Here is an 18829-nt window from a genome sequence, read left to right as displayed (position 1 = left end):
GAGAGAGAGAGAGTAGCCTTTATATATAGGCTTACGAGCTATCCCATGATTCCCATCCTACGGGCGCAAATTGGAAATTCCTTATTTTGGAATAATAATAATAACTCGATCGGCGTCCTTTGTCATTGGAAGTTTTAGGCGTAACGGTTTTAACTACCTTCTCATGTCCCACTTTCTATGGCGATTTTATAGATTTCTAAGATTACAGAGAATAAACCATGTCTAATTTTAGACATAAATTTGTCACCCAACTTCTTGTGAATTTCATCATCTACCAAAAACTCAATACCTGAACATACTTGAACCCCTTCTCGAAGATTTTCACGCAGCTAGCATTGTGTTTTATCCAAAAGATTCAAAGATAGTGACTTCTTTGTTTACATTCTTTGTGTAAAAATAATACAGAACTTCTCATTTTCTGAGCTCCGCCTATATATTCAACAAAATGCCTAGCCTAGGTTCTGGGGTTCTTGAGAAGCTTATTGAAGAAATGCAAAGTGACTCACATGGTGATCCAAAGCCTGTGTTATTACAAATCAGAAACATCACGCCGGTTTTAGCAGAAGGTGATCTTTGGCCCAATAAAGGGTTTTACATGAAGGTTTCAGATGCCACACACACTATGTATGTGTCATTGCCTCCAGAGCAGGATGACATGGTTCTATGCAACACATTGCAATTAGGGCAATTGATATACGTCAAAAAGTTGGAGGAGGCGCGGCCGGTGCCTGTGCTTAGAGGTATAAACCCTGTTCCGGGCCGACTCCCCTGTGTTGGACACCATGAAGATCTCTTTTCCATTGATAAGTTTGTGGATTTTAAAGGGGTGTCTGATTTACTATTTGTAATGGAGAAAAGCAATGGCGTGGAGAAGAAGCTACAGCCAAAATTTCGATCTTTGAGGGCCTCTAAGATTCACCCAATCGAGAAGATCACAAGGGTATGCAGGTGTGGAAGTGGTGATGTTGTTGAGAAGGAAATATGTGAGATACCAAAAGGGTCGAGAAAAGTGAAATTAAGATGTGTAGAGAGTGATTCTGATAGCACGATATCTTCTTCCTCCTTAAGGAGAAGGAGCTGGACTGGACCCGAAGCTGCAGATTTCCCACTTGTTAAGAACATGATAAAGCCATCTGCTAGGCGCAGTCGCAGTGCGCATGTGAGCATCTCAATGATTCTTCTTTAAGAACACTATTTTCAGTATCTTGTAGTCTGGATACCATTTGGTGGAATGCTTTTGTAAAATAGATTATCAATTACAATATGTTGGTGTAATTCCAATTTAATTTAGACAGCTTTAGCTTTGGGACAAATGAACCATTAAGCTTTAACACCAAGTTAGGCTAGAAATCTGTCACTAGATGAAATCATTTTTTTGATGACTGAGCTACATTCTATCAATTTATGAATTAAACTGTTTTCTTTGTTTATGTTTAACTTGAGTTGTCGACCAATGGTACACCAATATAGTATTGTTCAAGCATATGTCATGATTCGTTGTTTACCGCAAATACCTCCCTGTCTGATGAATTCTACTGTTACAGATTGTTTAGACTAGTGTTTTTTTGTGTTTGTTGTTAACAGCTTCAATGATCAATGAAAATTTACTTTAAAATTATTGTACTTAATGATTATGTGAGCCTCCAGGGCGTATCAGTTTCCTAGTATGCATGCCTTTATGAATCAAGTATCCTAACGAAGTGCTTCTTCCTCTTCTTGCACTGACAGGTTTCTCCAGTTCGTTCTACAAGAAGTGTTTCAGATGACAATTCAAGTTGTAAAATAAAAAGAACAATCAGTGATGAAGTAGCTACAAAGTTAAGTAAAAACTCCAACAGTAGGATCTCAGTGTCGGCGAAAAATTGTGAGTTACCCTTAGATTCAGTGATGGTTAATTTGGCTGTTGATAGTAAATGTTCAGAAAGTAATATTCAGTGGAATTCCCTGCCTCCAATGTTAGTGACTCTTGGAAAGGTACTTTCTGTATCACTGGGTTCATGAGGGTTGTCTAACAGTTAAGTGTTAGCTAATGGTTCTTCAACTGTCATGTCTGATGCAGGAGGTGTTGAGGCACAAAGATGTTTCTATGCTTACTGCAGTGGAGGCTTTGCAAGAGGCTTCTGTTGCTGAGAGATTGCTAAAAAGCTTAAGGTATGCTAATGTATATTTATAATCTTATATCATATTATGGGGTTTTGAATGTTGTTATTGGCTCCCTTTAAGCTAAGTATTATATAGATGTTGAATATATAAATATATTGCACCAGTTTGAGGATGTCTCTATTTTCTTAATGATTGATGGATGTGAAAGACATCGAAGTGTTGGTTTGGTGATGACTTTGTTGTCTAACTGTACATTTCAGTACATACTCAGAACTTCAGGCAACCGAAGGGGAGGAACACCATCCGTCAATCAATAAATTTTTTGATCTTCAAGACTACTTAGTTCATACTCAATTGATTGTGCAGTCATTGACCAACATCAGTCCGCTTAGAGATGATGACACAAATTCAGGCAACCCTGGTTCCGTCAAGGAAGCACTAATGCTTGCAGTACATCGAAAGAAAAATGCAATGTCATGGATTAAAGCAGCAATGACAAATGATCTATCCCCATCTTTTTCTCTTGATAATGTTTCAGTGAAGGCTACAAATCCATCAGATAAATCAAATAAAACTTATGGTAGTGTACCAAAGGGTACACTTATGGTTAAGAAGCCAAAGAATGATGCTCATTTAGGATTGGTCTCAAAGAGAGAAAACTCACACGATTGGGTGACGGGAAATGCTTTATCTGCAGTTGCAGACCTGGAAAAATCCTTGCATGATGAATGCAGAAGGTGGTTTTTAGCTACCTTTGAGAGTTACCTGGATGAAGCTAGGAGCAGAACTGATTCAATGGAATCTGATAGCCAAGTAGCCGAGACTATGTGTCTAATTAAGAAAGTGGGAGACTGGTTGGATGTGATTGTGAGCAAAGAAGATTCTGAATTGGAAGTTTATGGGAGGATCAAGGAGAAAATATATGGCGTACTTCTGAAGAATGTGGAGAGGACTACTATGGCTATGGAACAAATGAATGCAATATTCAATATATAGGCAGTTAGCAACGATGGATTGTATTAGTTAGAAACAATATGTCAAATTTTAGGTGACTTGAAATTTTCTTAGTCACATGTTCACCTGTAAACAACGTAGAGTTTTGTATGTATATATATTGCGATTCAATGTAAGAAAATGATGTTTTTGGTGGATCTCTTATTTATGGTTAGTATGGTTAATGTCAGCCTAGCCCATTAAATTTATACTTTATAGCTTTAATTTTAGGGTAGATTCTGATGAAATAGCAGTTGCATGTATTGATTTCTGAAACCACCATTCTTCTCCTCTAGTATGACAAGTCAGAATGTCATATATGTTATGTTGCTTGCTTATACAAGGGTTTATGAGTTAACTATATATTGTCCACCTGATAGAATGGACTAGCTTTGAAAACTTAATGAGATTCATAGCTTTAATAATTTCTTATCAATCGTTATCCATAAAACTTCTCCAAATAAAAAATTACTACTTATTTTATTATTATATAACAAATTTTATACGTCTTGAAACGTATGTCGATCTTGTATTCTCTTTTTCTTAACCGTAAAAAAAAAATATTCAAACTTTATAAAACTCTGTCAACATTTAGATTTCTTTCATTTATCCATTAAATCAAATTCTGAAAGTCTGAACTATTGCATTTCCGTAATCGATTGATACTACACCATATTAACCGGTTTACCCGTTTCAATTGCATCTCATCGAATATCGATTGATATATCACCTGAACATTTTTGATTTACTCATTTCCTTGGTAAAACTGTAAAGGGCTTTGGTCAAGTTGATATTATCTTGTTTAACCAGTCTCTCGATATTAAAGTCTTGATCTTTTGTGGAACAGTGCAATGTGTAAGAAATCTAAACCCTATTATACACATTGCTTAACGTCCTAAACACGTGATCATCAATCTAAACATTATAGAAATATGCAAGTTTGATAATAATCTAAGAGAAGCCACCCAATAGATTCATGCCAATGGGGCCATGAAGACCTTGACCTCAATGACTGCGTATGTGGAAGAAGCAGCTCGTGAGCTTCAGAAAGAGACTGATACAGCACAAAGAGGTTGAAGTTCAGACCAGTATAGAAAATGTTAGGTACACAGAGACCAGTAATCTCACCTCAACTTTACCAAACTGCCACTGGTTTCTTAGGCCTCAGGATCAGCTGTTTCGGGGGCAGTTCGGGAATATCACACCACGTCATAACCAAATGCACTAAGAAATGTAATAGAAGAGTCTATCACTTTGGGACCAAAATATAAAAGGAGCAGAGATCTTCTTCTCCAAAAATCACATACTTATATTTAAACAGAAAACCCAGAAAACAATACTTGTTATTATGTAAAGTAAACCCAAAAAGGTCTCATCTTTCATTGTTTTGCCATCTGGGTTTCTCTAATTCCATTTCAAAATCCAATCTTTTTTTTCTGTTTTTGGGAGTCTGTGAGATGGAGCTTCAGAGATCAAAGCTGGGACTCCTTCTAGGGTTTCTGGTGCTGTCTATGGCTCCTTTATCGACGGCGAGGTTCGTGGTGGAGAAGAACAGCTTGAGGGTGACGTCACCGGATAAAATCAAGGGGAAATATGACAGTGCCATTGGGAACTTTGGGCTGCCTCAGTATGGAGGGAGCATGTCTGGTGCTGTCATATATCCCAAGGAGAATCAGAAGGGGTGTAAGGAGTTCTCGGATTTCGGGCTTTCGTATAAATCCACTCCCGGAGCTCTGCCGACGTTTCTGTTGGTCGATCGTGGAGGTACCCGTTTTGTGGCTTTGAGTAGTTTGATTGCGTTTGTGAGTTTTGAGATTTTATTTAGTGTTTTGAGGTTGATTAGGGGGTACCCATTTTGTGGTTTTGAGTAAATTTGATTGTGTTTAGGAGTTTTGAGGTTTTATTTGGTGTTTTTATATTGATTGGGAAATACCATTTATGTGGTTTTGAGTAAATTTGTGATTGTGTTTAGGAGTTTTGAGGTTGTAATAGGTGTTTTTAGGTTGATTAGGAGCTACCCATTTTGTGCTTTCGAGTAAATTTGATTCAGTTTATGAGTTTTGAGGTTCTATTTGGTGTTTTTAGGTCGAGTAAATTTGAATGTTGCTATATGAGTATTGAGGTTCAATTTGTGAATGTTAAGACTGATTAGGAGGTACCCTTTGTAGTTTTGAGTAATTTATTGGTTAATAAGAGTGGTAGTAGAGGTTTGGTTGTTATTTTTAGGTTGATAGGAGGTACCCTTTATCTGGGATTGAATAGTATGATAAGAGTAAGATATTGTGATTATTTTTAAGATTATTTGGGAGGTACCCTTTTGTGGGTTTGAGTAATTCAGGTAGCCATTTTAGTTCCGAGTAATTTGAGTGCTGATGTTGAGGATGTCTATAGTCACTTTTGGGGGTAAATTTTTGTAGTTCTGGGGTCTTTGCTCGTCTGAATTGAGCTTTAATTAGTTTGTTGTGGTTTGATTAGGAGAAGTCAGGCCAATGTGCTGGATAATGAAGCTTGCTTAGTTTTCTTAGTTATAACTGTGGAGATCCACTTCTGATATCTGTTTTTAGCTTTTTCCAACCAACTAAATATATTTGTTGATTAGGAGGTATTTCTTTGTCTGCTTTTGATTAATTTGAATGTTGTCATGAGTATTGAGGTTCATTTTGTGGATATTAGATTAGTTGGGAGGCACCCTTTTGTGGTTTGAGTAATTTTGATGGTTAATTTGTCTGCATTTTAGTAATTTTAATGTCGTCATCAGTACTGGCTACTACGACTTTTGACAGTTAGTTTGTCTGCTATGGTTACTTCAGCTAGCCTTTTGAGTTCTGAGTAATTTTGAATGCTCTTGTTGAGGATGAATTAGTGTGTTTAGATCACTTTGGGGTAAATATTAGTAGTTCTGGAATTTTTCGCTTTTCTAAATTTAGCGCTTCAATTTGTTCATTGTGGCCTGATTATGGAGACGTTAGGTTAATGTGCCTACTTTAGCTCTTCTTTGCTGATCAACAGACCGTAAATGCATTAAATTAGTCATGTTCTTGTTAGGATATTGGAGCTTATGTAGCTTCTTTGTTTACTGTGGAGATGCACTTCTGATATATATTTTTAGCTTTTGCCAGCCAATGAAATACTCTCTACCTTTCTTTCTTCCCTTCTTAAGCAAGACTAGAATTTCTTCAGAACATCTATCTTCTCATCTGTTCTTTTCTTTACAAAAATAGAAAGTTCTAGTTCTCTCTCAAAACCTGTCTTCTTTTGTTACAAAAATATATATTGGGCTAGAAGGAAGCATTATTGCTTGAAAATTACTTGTCTTCACTTTCCATTTTTTATTAACAGGAAAGCTTTTACGAGGTGCTCTCCGTCTCATATTCTCCCTAGTTTTCTCAATTCAAACATTCTGTAAATGTTATTATGTTAGTGTTCTCTATTGGTTTGGTGTTAAGTTTTCTCAGTTTAAAAAAAAATGGCACGCGCTATGATTGTCTTATATAGTATTACTGCTTAGCACATCCCTTCAATATCAGCATTTGATTGATTGAGAAGAAAAGTAGTTGTAGTTCTGACTATTGCTTTATATTTCTTTGTTTTAATCTTATGTGATGGTAACTGATTTGCATTCTTATGAGTTGCCCAATGCCCATAATATGGTGTATATTTATTCTTTTTATTAGTGGCGTACGTGCTTTCAAAGTTTGATTCAAAGTTGTTAGGTTTAATGAGCTTTGCCTTTTCTCAGCAGATTCCTTTAACATAAGTTTAGTATTGCTTATTTGTCTGAGTATTGATCATTGCTTATTTTGAAACTGCTATTGGTGTTCCAGATTGCTTCTTTGCCTTGAAGGTTTGGAATGCCCAGAAGGCTGGAGCTTCTGCAGTTCTTGTCGCTGATGATATTGAGGAGGCATTAATAACTATGGACACACCAGAAGAAGATATTTCAACTGCCAAATACATTGAGAACATAACTATACCATCTGCACTCATTGAAAAAAGTTTTGGTCAAACATTGAAGAAGTCCATCAGTTCTGGTGATATGGTCAATGTGAACCTTGACTGGAGAGAATCTGTTCCTCATCCAGATGATCGTGTGGAATATGAACTATGGACCAACAGTAATGATGAATGTGGGGTTAAGTGTGACATGCTGATGGAATTTACTAAGGAGTTTAGGGGTGCAGCCCAGATACTTGAAAAAGGGGGTTACACTCAGTTCACACCACATTATATAACTTGGTACTGCCCTCAAGCATTCACCTTGAGCAAACAGTGCAAGTCTCAGTGTATCAATCATGGAAGATATTGTGCTCCTGACCCTGAACAAGACTTCAGCACTGGTTATGAAGGGAAAGATGTCGTTCGTGAAAATTTAAGGCAGCTTTGTGTTTTTAAAGTGGCAAATGAGACCCGAAAGCCTTGGGTTTGGTGGGACTATGTGACTGATTTTCAAATCAGATGTCCCATGAAAGAGAAAAAATACAACAAGGAATGTGCTGATTCTGTAATTAAATCTCTTGGTAAATGATTAACTTTGTATCTGCCATTTATTAGATCTACATGAATGCAATCAAATTTTAAATATGCATTTGATGTATTGTCAGGGCTTGATGTTAAGAAGATCGATAAGTGTATGGGAGACGAAGATGCAGACTCTGAAAATTCTGTTCTGAAACAGGAGCAAGACGCTCAGGTACCCATCTCTTATGAATGACATTTTCTTTTTAAGCTTTTATCTTCTTCATTTACATTGTTTATCCCAGTACTTGAGCAATAGCAATAGCTGCATGTTAATGCATTTCTTTATATTTTGATATTAAGTAGTTTTTGCATACTTTCTTGACAATTTTCACTTTTTGTAGGTTGGGAAGGGAACAAGAGGTGATGTAACCATATTGCCTACACTGGTTGTCAATAATCGACAATACCGAGGTTTGTTTCTATGCTTATATCTCTTGGATCACAATCTAGAAACTTTCCTCACATACTTTTATTGCAGGAAAGTTGGAGAAAGGTGCAGTTCTGAGGGCCATCTGTTCTGGTTTTGAAGAAACTACTGAGCCAGCTGTTTGCTTGAGTACTGGTATGTCTTTTTTACTTGTTAGCGTGGTGTGTCGTTATGTCTATCTGAGTTGTTGGTTCTAAAATTGAATGTTGTGTTCAATGTCTGATCGTAGATGTCGAGACAAATGAGTGTTTGGACAATAATGGTGGTTGCTGGCAAAACAAAGCTGCCAACCTTACAGCCTGCAAGGTATAAATTGAACTTGCTGGCTGATCAGATTTTCTTTGACAAATGAGAAGATTCAGTAGTTTGACCCCTTTTTTCCCTTTCACCTCTTTTTGATTACTTAGGATACTTTCCGAGGTAGGGTATGTGAGTGCCCTCTGGTTGATGGTGTGCAGTTCAAAGGAGATGGTTACACTACCTGTGAAGGTAAAGAAACTTCTGTTTTTCGTTCTCTTCAAATTTAATTAGAGAAATGAAAGTAAGGGAATAAATTGTAGATACTGATTTTCGAGTTGTTCAAAAAGTTCAATCAACTTTGAAATGATCCTGATACTCATCACTGACTCAAATTTTGCTCAAGATAAATGCTTCTGTTATGGGTTACCAATGAATGAAAAGCTGCACTCAAATTTGATTATATATACTAAATATATATAGACACACACACACACACACACACACATGTAGAGGGAGTATCAAGAGAGGACCTCCTTACTTTAAGAATTTGAGGACTTTTACTATTACACTAGTATATGACTTAATTTAAGGATTTCAAGCGTTGATCCTCTAGATTTATATGCAAGAACCATGTCTACAAGAATTTAACTAATTAATCATTTGGTCATTCAAATTTGTGTAAACAATTGTAGGCCGTTAGATCTAATTAAAACACATATTGTGCTAATCAAGTGGTTAAACATTTTCCATTTTGGCTAATATTTTGTAGGATTCATATGTGGGTAGGTAACTAGGGAATGAGTGGTTTTGATTGTCAAAATACATGCCAAAACTAAAAGCATCCTCACTTTCCACAATTCCTGAGGTGGAAGATCCCTCATACTCTAACGCTTACATTTTTCATGAATGGAGACTAGCTTCTTAGTTTTCTGTGTTTTCTCTGGGAGGTGTTGTTTTTTCTCCTAGGTTTGTTTTTGCTCTCTGTTGAGGGTGTTGCTTTGTTAGCTTTGGCTTTGTAGCTTCTGTTCTTGCTGTTCCTTGGCTTGTTTTTAGCCTGGGTTCTTCTATATTCATTCATTTACCAAAAAAAAAAAAACATCCTCACTTTAGGAGTTTAAGGAGGTCCTCTCTAGAACGGGACTCTATAGAGATATGTATATATAAAAGGATAGCTGGGTTTCTTCCTTGCAAAATTTTCTTCTGTGCATTATACCTTTATTGAGGAGTATTACCTTTGGCTTCCAGCAAGTGGGCCTGGGAGGTGCAAGGTAAACAATGGAGGTTGTTGGCATGAAGCCAAAGATGGGCATGCATTCACTGCTTGTACAGTAAGTGATCTTTTTTCGTGTTTCTTTGTTTGAAGGAAAGTTTATTGTTTTTATTTTATTTTTTATCAGAAATTAAACTTAATTTCATCTCATGTTTCTCTGAACAGGATGATGGAGGGTTGCAATGCAAGTGTCCTCCTGGGTTTAAAGGTGATGGTGTGAAAACTTGTGAAGGTAAGAGAAGCTAAGCATACTCGCATGCCCTCTTGATTTAACTTTTGAGTTTCATTTTCATAAAAACAAAACACACAAACCGGATGACTTGAGGTCAATTTTAGACAGTTTTAATCGCTAGAAAGGAACGGGATTCAGTACTTAGTCAAACTGCACCTCTCTTTAGAAGCAAAGAATTTTGTAATCACAGTAGTTCAGCTCCCTAGCATGTGTGTACATACCTCTCTGTCCATTTTTTTCTTTAATTTATGAATTATCAAGTCATGAAGATCAAACAGTACAAGTCTGCAAGCTTTGTTCATAACTTCTTATTTAGTTGTCAGCTGTACGCAGACCTGGTGCAAATGCTTATTTGCTTTAAGACTTCATATATTTTGTCAAGTTAGCGAGTACTTTATTCAAATCATTGTGGATAAGGATATTGTTGGTTCAATATCTCACTCATATGTGAATGATCCTTGCTTTCATTAAATCAGCCGACATGAAGTTTCAAGCTGATGATCAGTTTACCTTCATGGCTGTCTGACTTCTTTGTTTGTTTGTGTGCTTGATATATTTTTACTTTCCTTCTGCTTCTTTATTTATTTTTTTTCCCAATTGTTTTAGATCGGCTTGACACTTACATGACTTTTCAGAACTATAATTAACACAAGAAACTCATATTCAAATAGACTCTGACAAGCAACTTTGCAGTGAAGTACCTTGGACAGTTCGACCTGTATCGCTAACATTAATTTTTCCTCAGATATCGATGAATGCAAAGAGAAGAAAGCCTGTCAGTGCCCTGAATGTAGCTGTAAAAATACCTGGGGAAGTTATGACTGCTCATGTAGTGCAAATCTTTTGTATATCAGAGATCATGATACCTGCATAAGTGAGTCCAGCAATTCAAAAAATTCAAGTATGTCTATTAAATACGTAATACTGCAAGTACTTGTTTTTATGCGCTGCACCTGATATCTGCAGGCAAGACTTCTGGAGGATCAAAATCATCTGCATGGGCTGCTGTGTGGGTGATTTTAATAGGCTTGGCTATGGCTTCTGGTGGGGCATATCTTGTGTACAAATATCGATTACGGGTAAGTTCTTTCTGTTTCATTTCTGTTTACGAACTCGGTCTTTATATTTAATGAAGTCTTCAATTTAATATAGTATTCTTCAATTATCTTTGGCCTGCATTTATTTGCAATTTTGTGTGACAAATAACACGGTGTTTGGTTGGAAGTATAATTCAATAGGGTCTTGTCAAAGACTTCCTTTTTTTAGATTCATGAAAACAAGGTTTGATAGTCACATCTTAATTATGGAAAGGAGAATAGTGTATAAGCAAGTTCCTTTTATCTGGGAGCTTTTGATTTCAGATAGACAAAACTATTTGCCGTATGTATGTTTACCTTTGGTATCTTGTTTGGGTGAGATCCATATATGCGAGATTCATGTATTAGTAGTGTATTATTTGTTTGGCTGGAAAAAGGAACAGTTAATAACTCTAATAAGGAGTATTTAAGTCCAACTGAACTTGTACCATACTGTTTGATCAAACCCTTACAGGTTATTGATAGTTAGGTTGCTCTCAAGTACCAAATTTACTTTCCTAAGAATTTATTAGGCTTTGAAATCAGCTCTTTGCTCTCAACTAATGGTGAAAAGCTAATGTCACAGGATGGTAAATATAAAGATGTAGTTAAGAGAGCTAGGCATAAATCGTTTCGATATATTTGATTTGATATTTGAGGTTGTTGACACTTTTGGAGTTGCTTTTGCAGTCATACATGGATTCAGAAATTAGAGCTATAATGGCACAGTACATGCCTCTGGACAGCCAAGCCGAAGTTCCCAATCATGTGAATGATGAGCGGGCATGAGAAAGCGAAACCCATCATTAGGTTTTTCTTGAACTCTCATGTGGTGCAGCTTGGATACGATTGTTATACGACTTTCTTAAAGAAGTCCTGGAATTTTGACCTAATCACATTCCCCCTACGGTCATGTTCCCCTAGGTCATGTTGGATTGTAAATGCATGAAGAATAGAAATTGTCTTGCGTTTTTTAGGACTGTAACATGCCAATCCCTTGAGAGTAAGGAGGATTGCAAGGAGTTTAGCTTTAGTATCATACAATCCTCTTCGCATACTTCAATACTGAAATCTTTCCCTTAATTAAATTGTGGTTCTGTATTTACTTTGTCTTGTAATATGGAACTGACTTGATGTCATAGTTAATGTTATGAATCTGATATTTGCACAAGACAGTAAGTAGCCTTGTAGTCTTGGAGTTTGATAGTGCCTCTTTTGTGGTCATTGCTTGCTGATGTAAAGTTCACCTGGATAAGTAAACTGTTTAGCTCTGCAATAGCTATACACGATCAAGGAAGATGGTATATATAACATTTATATTTCAATTGTCTCACTCCAGGTGAATCTTGTATGGATCTTACTTAAAGAAAAGAATTCGCCAAAAAAAAAAAAAGGGAAGGAAAACGGTTCTAAATACTAGGATTGAGCTCTGGTTCTAATTCTTGCTCCAACAACGTTCCTTAGAAATTGAGGCTCAGGCTCTCAGGTTGGCAACTTCTCTTGTTGAAGTTTTTCCTACTGATCCATCTATCCCTCTAATAAGCAATTTGATTACAATCTCCGAGTGCAATGGTAAAGCTCTTTTTACCTGGTTTTGGACAAGCAGGCTTCCTCACCAAGCTGCAAGCAGCTTCTTTAGCTAGACAGAGGACGTTCTCAGATAGTTGGATTCTGCTGCCCTCTTCTTCCCTGTAATAGTGCTTCTCCTGGTCCTGATTATTTTTCTGAATTTCTCTGCTTCTGATCTGTCTGCGTTTATTTGGTTCTTCTTACTTAATGAATGCTTATTGCCAAGGAAAAAGGAAAAAAGAGAACAAAGAACTGGAGTCCCGGTTTGTCTTCCTACGGTTGGCTTGGTGTGGTGAGTTTCCGATCAAGTCCAAGGTCCATTCCATTGTAACAGATGGGAGCATACATCCACATGTCATCAGAGCTTAACAACTACACAAGCACAAACAAGTGAACAACCATGTCACTATATATGATACATAAAGGATCATTAGAATCATAGGAGCAATTTACATGCTTCATGGCATGAGATTCTGCAGCACCGATTAGTTCTATATGTAGTTGAAAAGGTCGAACAGGTAAGATGTTATTACCTTAATTTGGAGTTGTAAGAACTTCACATAATGGACCGCTTCCTCAAGCATGGTGCTAATATCAACCTGTATTTTACACAGATAGAGAATTAGTTTGAGACTACTGATTTAAATGAAAAATTTGCATAAAAATTGGCCATCTCAAAGGCATATTGCCTACCTTTGTTCCATTGGGGACAAGATTCTGCAGAACTCTGAGCCTCTCATTTATTTTCTCTCTTCTTTTCTGCAACAAAAGGATACAAACTTTAGTTGATTTTATGTATTTGGTATTTACCAGGCAAATTTTTTTTTTGAGATCAGCTATAAGCTTATACCCTTGCATAGAGACTCTGCGGATCACTGGCTGACCCCCTTCGTGCTCTCGATTTGCCATTCAAGTCAGGAACTGCATCCTCCTTTGGACTCAAGCTTGAAGTTGGACTAAACCCTCCACTCACCTCATAAACAATGGAGTCATCTTCTGAGCAGCAACTACTCGAAGTCTGTCTATTGGGGCCAGCATAGCCATCTTCGATGTTGCTAGTTGTAACCCGCAGGCTCTTCTTTGCCTTGCTCCTCTTGTTCATTTGAACCTGCAACATTGAATTCATGATAAGACAATGCTCACACTACCAAGTAATTTGAAAAAATACTGTGCATTAGGTACTCACATTGTCTGTACTTTGAGATCTTTTCATGGAGTTAATCTTGGGGAGGCTACTTTGAGATCTCCTCTTCTCAAGATTGACAGCTTCATGCTTGCTTCCACCAGACTCTTCGATGTTGCCTTTACTTGTTTCTCGGTTTGAGCATTGGTCATGATCATTTCCTTCACTGAGATAGGTATTGATGGTTTTCACATCCCCGATACCAAAATCAATCGACATAGAGCTATTGCTATTGTTGTTTGTTGCCAACATTCTGTGAGAATCACTCAAGTAGTAGTTTTCGTTGTCTGAAGTGATGAAATTGGAATTAGTTGTTTCTAAAGAACAATGTGAACCTTCATAGTTGCCTGACATGTGCATTGTTGATTCTTCATTGCCATGCCAAAAAGCATCTGGGAATGTCATGCCTGGCATGCTTGGAAGTGGACAGTTCTCAAGCAACCTGGCCATGAAATCCGCTTCCTCAGCAGTGTACATCCCACTCAATGAGCTCCATTCTCCTTCTGAAACAGCTCCAACGTACTCCATATTGATTCTTTTTAACCTAAGGATGGATCAACAAAAGGGTTTACTTTCTTTGAAACTAATAGATGAATGCTCGATGTGCTCGATGCATGGAGAGGAATGAAATGAAGTGACATATTTATACCCAAGTATGAAACAGATGTCACCCGACACTTAACATCCCTTTTTTTATTAAGATATTTCTAGCTAATCATATCTAAATACCAGTTGCATTGCAAGTCCTAACAAGTATTTTCAGTAGCAGGAGCACCCCTGCTGAGATCAGGGACAGCTCAGATTGGACCAAGTTTAAGCAATTATGGACTAAACAAGACAACCCTAAAAAATGAACAGAGAAAGATGGGTTCAGGAGTGAAGAGTAGTAGTAGTACTAGATGATTCATCATTATTTGTACAAAAACGAGGTCAAAGAAAGATGCTTGAGAAGTTGGAGGGGATACAGAATCACATCTGGCAACCAAGCTAGACAACGTGGGATCGAGTATGAAACTATGAGCATGTATACATAATTTAAACATATATTGATAATGACATGATGAAGAACTAGGCTGCGAGATCGTCTTGATGAAAATTGAGAATATTCTCGATGCCGAGTTTCAAGGAACCAAACAGTGTTATCTGCAGATTGGATTACTGTCCCCTCTCTTAGCATGATCTTATTATCCAATTACAATGATCCACACATTGTTAGATACATTCCAAATGATCTATATCGTTGGATAGGAACAAACTAAACCCGCTATGAAGTGGCTCACAATTGTAGAACCTCATTTCACTACATTCCCTTCATGGGTTGCATCACATTTCCTGATTTCCGAATGGAGTCATTGACATACTGGTGTTTGGAACAAACCTGGAGTCAGTCCCTATACATAATCGCTGGGGCAAATCAGTGGAGTCTTGCATATGTAGTCTTCTAACTAGAATTGGCTAAGAGTGCACTTTTGACCCCTTTCTACTTACTAGAATGTCGTTAAGTTGAAATTGTATTTGTCAAGTCACCATATATGTTTAAGGACAACACATTAATATACTATATATGGTGAGATAATTTCTCTGGCTAGCTAGTGGTTGTTCTTCCAAGGATCTTGCTTTTGTGATATGAAATTCAACACCATTTTTACATCTTACAAATATAAGGAATGTCCATAACAGAAAATACCAAAAGGAATTCATTGTGAGAACCATAATTTTTTCTTAAAAACTTGGCAAATTTAAGGAAATTTTGTATGTCACATATGATCCCATTAGCGACGATCAATTTGTCGTATAAAGTATGTTTTTATGACGGATCAAAAGTTGTCACCTATATGACATTATGTGATCGACACTCAATGCCTCGTAAAATGTCAATTAATATAATAATATTTTACCAATTGTCGATTAATATTTTTGTGACAACTTTAATTTCCTCATAAAAAATTAATTAGACGACTAATTCAGTAGATTGTCATGAACACTAGATTTTTGTAGCGGAATACAACTTCAGCGACAGATTGTAAGAATTATCAGATAATGTTTAAGTGAGAAATTTAACTTCCTCGCAAAAAATCAGTTTGACAACAACTTTAAAGGTTTGTGCGACAACTTAAATTTTCTCAGTGATCTACTAATTAAAGCAACCATTCCTACAAGTTGTAGGCTAATATTTCTGTGACAACTTTGAATTTCTCGCAAAAGACCACTTAGGCAACGAATTAGACGGATTGTCACTTAATATTTTTATAACAATTAAGTAGATTCTTTTGGTCGCAGAAGACATATTTAAGCCACAGATTATGTGAGTTGTTGGATAAAGGTTATGTTGCAAAAATCGATCAGGAATATTTACTTTAACAGGTTATCGCTTAATCTTTATTTGATAACTTGAACTTCCTCATTCAAAACCAACTAAGCAATGATTTCTAACTTTAATTTTCTCCTGAAAAACTCATTAAAAAACAACTTCTACAGGTTGTCATTTAATGATAATCAGGTTATGTGACAACTTGAACTTTCTCACTGAAACCCAATTAGGTATCCGATTATGGATACCGTTAATGTGACAACTTTATTTTTTATCGCAAAGACCAATTAATTAAGCGATCGACTACTTCTACAAGTTGTCACTTGATGATTATGTGACAATTTGGACTTCTCATTAAAATTGAATTAGGACTTTCACGAGTTGTCGGTTAATATTTTTGTAGCATGTTTGATATTCTCATAAAAAGCCAATTAGGCAAGAATCTCAATATGTTGTTGCTTAATATTTATGAGACAAATCCTTCGCTAAAAATTAATCAGGTAAAGACTTCTATCAATTATCGGTTAATGTTTATGTGACAATTTTAATATCAATTGTGAAAGACTGACTATGAACGACTTCTACAGTTGCTTAATCATCATGTGACAACTTGAACTTTCTCTCCAAAAATTAATTAGCCAGTGAGTCATATGAATTGTTGTGTATTATTTGTGAATCTTTTTGTTTGTATTTTCTTGTCAACGAAATTCTTATAAGGCAGAGTTAAGTGAAGTAAAACCGCATGAAGATGAATCTAGGTGAGTTGAAACCTCTCACATGGTATTTGGGTAAGACGAAAACCCCTCAAGACGAGTTTGGATGAGAGAAATAAATCTATTTATTTCGTTAATTCTTTGTAAGGTCTTTCTTTGTATGGGAAAAAAGAAGATGATTTATGTGAATAAATTGTTATTACTATTTAAATTAACTGAAATCGTCTAACGAACAAACACGAAAAATAAATTACATGTTTAAATTCTCTATGTACTCGTTCCTTCTCCTCTATGCCATACCTATCAATGTCCTCGTGTTACACATGTTGCATATATCTCTTGTAGCTAGTGAAAATCTTCCTTTTAATTTACAGGTAGACTGATTATGAAAATCACTCCTGATTCTAAAGCATTATATGGAAAAATTGTGGCTGATAATGAAAACCGAAACAGGCTTCTAAATCTTAGGAGATGGAGCAGTGTATTTGGATCGACATATACACATAAGGAACCCAAATCTTGGAATAAAGGAAAGGTACGCGATTTGAGCTTTTTTGTCAAATCTGATTTGCAATGACAATAACAATGGTGATGTGGCGACCATATGAGTACGTTCTGATATGATGAGGATTTAAAGATTCCGCATTGGACATTTTATGTTGTAGAGGGCATAGATGAAACACAATGTTCTTATCACATTACGATTCTGGCTATATATAGTCTAGTTTAAGTTATCACCTATCACGTATGTAAGAACAATATCTGTGCAACTAGATATTATATCATACGAGGAGTATTCTGATGTAAGGTTATAGAGAATTATAACTAGAAACAATGGAAAAGGAAAGTAGGGTCGGAGAGGGGCAGTGTTCAAACTAATTAGAACTCAAATTAAGTAAAATAGGATCATCTCATCATCATCTGGCCTAAACATAACATATTTTAGAGAAAATTAGATAAAAACCCAAAATACTAGACCTCTTTTAAGATAAACCCATACATATTTTTCTTTTATTTTACACCCACTCCACATAAGCAAACATACCTTATAGAGCAAATGTCTATAATTAATAGTTTTCTTCATTTTTCGGTTTCTCTAATTTGCCCTTCAGACAGTATAAAGCTAAATTTGGTATATTTCTCAATTTTAGCATCAATTTGAAACTCAAAAAATAACTAAAATTTAGTTAGATTTAACTTTGTCATAATCAATTACATTCTTTAATTTCTTACCTTGTTATTACTAACTTGAGTGTATATATATATATGCTATATACAGAAGTATGTCATTTGTAATAGGATGATACTTTTCATTCTTCAGCTCACATTTGGTGTGTCTCTACATAGTCGAAAAATGTCTAATTGTAAGGTACATGTTCTTGTTCTTTGATTAATTTTCTTCTTTTCAGGTATATTATTATATCATTTCTCATCCTAATTGAGAGAACATTTTACTCTCTATTATTTACGTTTCTAATGTACCTTTTAAATAGGGCATGATATGATAATATACCTAAACAGAAGAAACCCAAAATTGGGTTTAGGGTATAGAGTTAGGGTATAGGTTCAGGGTATAGGGTTTAGGGTTTAGGGTATAGGGTTTAGGGTTTAGATCAGATATCTTATTCATATTATATTTTACCTTATGTATAGATTAGAGAATGAATTCCTTTAATCTAGATTTTTTCATAAAAATAAAGAAAACTACATGATTCTTGTAAATTGATTGAAAAATGTTAGTGTTAGAAGAAAAACTCATAATTAAGGTAAATAAGACAACATCAATTAAGCTTATTTATTATATTAATATGTTATAGTTGAATGGTGGCAATTGTGTAAAATTTAGAAAAAATATGACATAATATTTATCATAATTGATACATTTTAGATGTCTATCAGATATGAATATTAGGTGGGTTTTATTTAAAACCACTCTTTAAAATTGGGTGTATATGAAAAATTCCCCATATTTTATGTATAAACACAAACCATGAGGATATAAATATAGTTATATATATAGAGATTATCAGGTGCGGACGTCCGGACGGGCTTTCCGTCCTGATTTCCGCCATTTCTTCACCTTTCGAGCACCGGCGACACCGTTTCTTCTCCCCGGCGTGATCCCAGACCTCCCCCGACGGTGTTGGAATGAAGAAGAAGGCCGGAGAGATCGCGATCGAAGGTTCTCACTCAG

General features: G+C 36.0%; 3 protein-coding genes across 3 annotated transcripts; 2 read left to right on the top strand and 1 right to left on the bottom strand.

The window, feature by feature from the left end:
* Nucleotides 1-445: 445 nt before the first annotated feature.
* LOC101314722 lies at nucleotides 446-3099 on the top strand. Its single transcript, XM_004292085.1, has 4 exons — nucleotides 446-1159; nucleotides 1729-1974; nucleotides 2060-2151; nucleotides 2364-3099. The coding sequence occupies exons 1-4, from the start codon at nucleotides 446-448 to the stop codon at nucleotides 3097-3099; spliced, it is 1788 nt and encodes a 595-aa protein (XP_004292133.1).
* A 1253-nt stretch (nucleotides 3100-4352) lies between these two features.
* LOC101291477 (vacuolar-sorting receptor 3-like) lies at nucleotides 4353-12656 on the top strand. The gene is made up of 13 exons (XM_004289756.1): nucleotides 4353-4860; nucleotides 6921-7613; nucleotides 7698-7786; nucleotides 7956-8025; nucleotides 8093-8176; nucleotides 8271-8347; nucleotides 8449-8530; nucleotides 9527-9609; nucleotides 9717-9783; nucleotides 10529-10657; nucleotides 10750-10862; nucleotides 11550-12345; nucleotides 12466-12656. Exons 1-12 carry the CDS (start codon nucleotides 4554-4556, stop codon nucleotides 11646-11648), a joined length of 1893 nt encoding a protein of 630 aa, XP_004289804.1. The 5' UTR covers nucleotides 4353-4553; the 3' UTR covers nucleotides 11649-12345; nucleotides 12466-12656.
* A 45-nt stretch (nucleotides 12657-12701) lies between these two features.
* On the bottom strand, nucleotides 12702-14139 carry LOC101314434 (transcription factor bHLH85-like). Its single transcript, XM_004292084.1, has 5 exons — nucleotides 13615-14139; nucleotides 13279-13536; nucleotides 13122-13187; nucleotides 12962-13027; nucleotides 12702-12800 (listed from the first exon to the last, which is right to left on the bottom strand). Exons 1-5 carry the CDS (start codon nucleotides 14137-14139, stop codon nucleotides 12702-12704), a joined length of 1014 nt encoding a protein of 337 aa, XP_004292132.1.
* Between the last annotated feature and the right edge of the window lie 4690 nt (nucleotides 14140-18829).

Source organism: Fragaria vesca, linkage group LG2 (genome assembly GCF_000184155.1).
Source record: "Fragaria vesca subsp. vesca linkage group LG2, FraVesHawaii_1.0, whole genome shotgun sequence".
NCBI lineage: Eukaryota > Viridiplantae > Streptophyta > Magnoliopsida > Rosales > Rosaceae > Fragaria > Fragaria vesca.
The sequence above is the reverse complement of the archived record's forward strand: the minus strand, read 5'-3'. Positions and strand labels throughout refer to the sequence as shown.

Bases quoted from the DNA above. Each gene is read 5' to 3' on its own strand.
- LOC101314722 (XM_004292085.1), top strand. From the start codon at position 446: ATGCCTAGCCTAGGTTCTGGGGTTCTTGAGAAGCTTATTGAAGAAATG. The intron at 1,975-2,059 runs GTACTTTCTGTA...TGTCTGATGCAG, and splicing joins TGTTAGTGACTCTTGGAAAG to GAGGTGTTGAGGCACAAAGA. The intron at 2,152-2,363 runs GTATGCTAATGT...TGTACATTTCAG, and splicing joins AGATTGCTAAAAAGCTTAAG to TACATACTCAGAACTTCAGG.
- LOC101291477 (XM_004289756.1), top strand. From the start codon at position 4,554: ATGGAGCTTCAGAGATCAAAGCTGGGACTCCTTCTAGGGTTTCTGGTG. The intron at 4,861-6,920 runs GTACCCGTTTTG...TTGGTGTTCCAG, and splicing joins TCTGTTGGTCGATCGTGGAG to ATTGCTTCTTTGCCTTGAAG. The intron at 10,863-11,549 runs GTAAGTTCTTTC...TTGCTTTTGCAG, and splicing joins TGTACAAATATCGATTACGG to TCATACATGGATTCAGAAAT.
- LOC101314434 (XM_004292084.1), bottom strand. From the start codon at position 14,139: ATGGAGTACGTTGGAGCTGTTTCAGAAGGAGAATGGAGCTCATTGAGT. The intron at 13,537-13,614 runs GTGAGTACCTAA...TCAATGTTGCAG, and splicing joins GATCTCAAAGTACAGACAAT to GTTCAAATGAACAAGAGGAG. The intron at 12,801-12,961 runs GTAATAACATCT...GTGCTTGTGTAG, and splicing joins TCTTACAACTCCAAATTAAG to TTGTTAAGCTCTGATGACAT.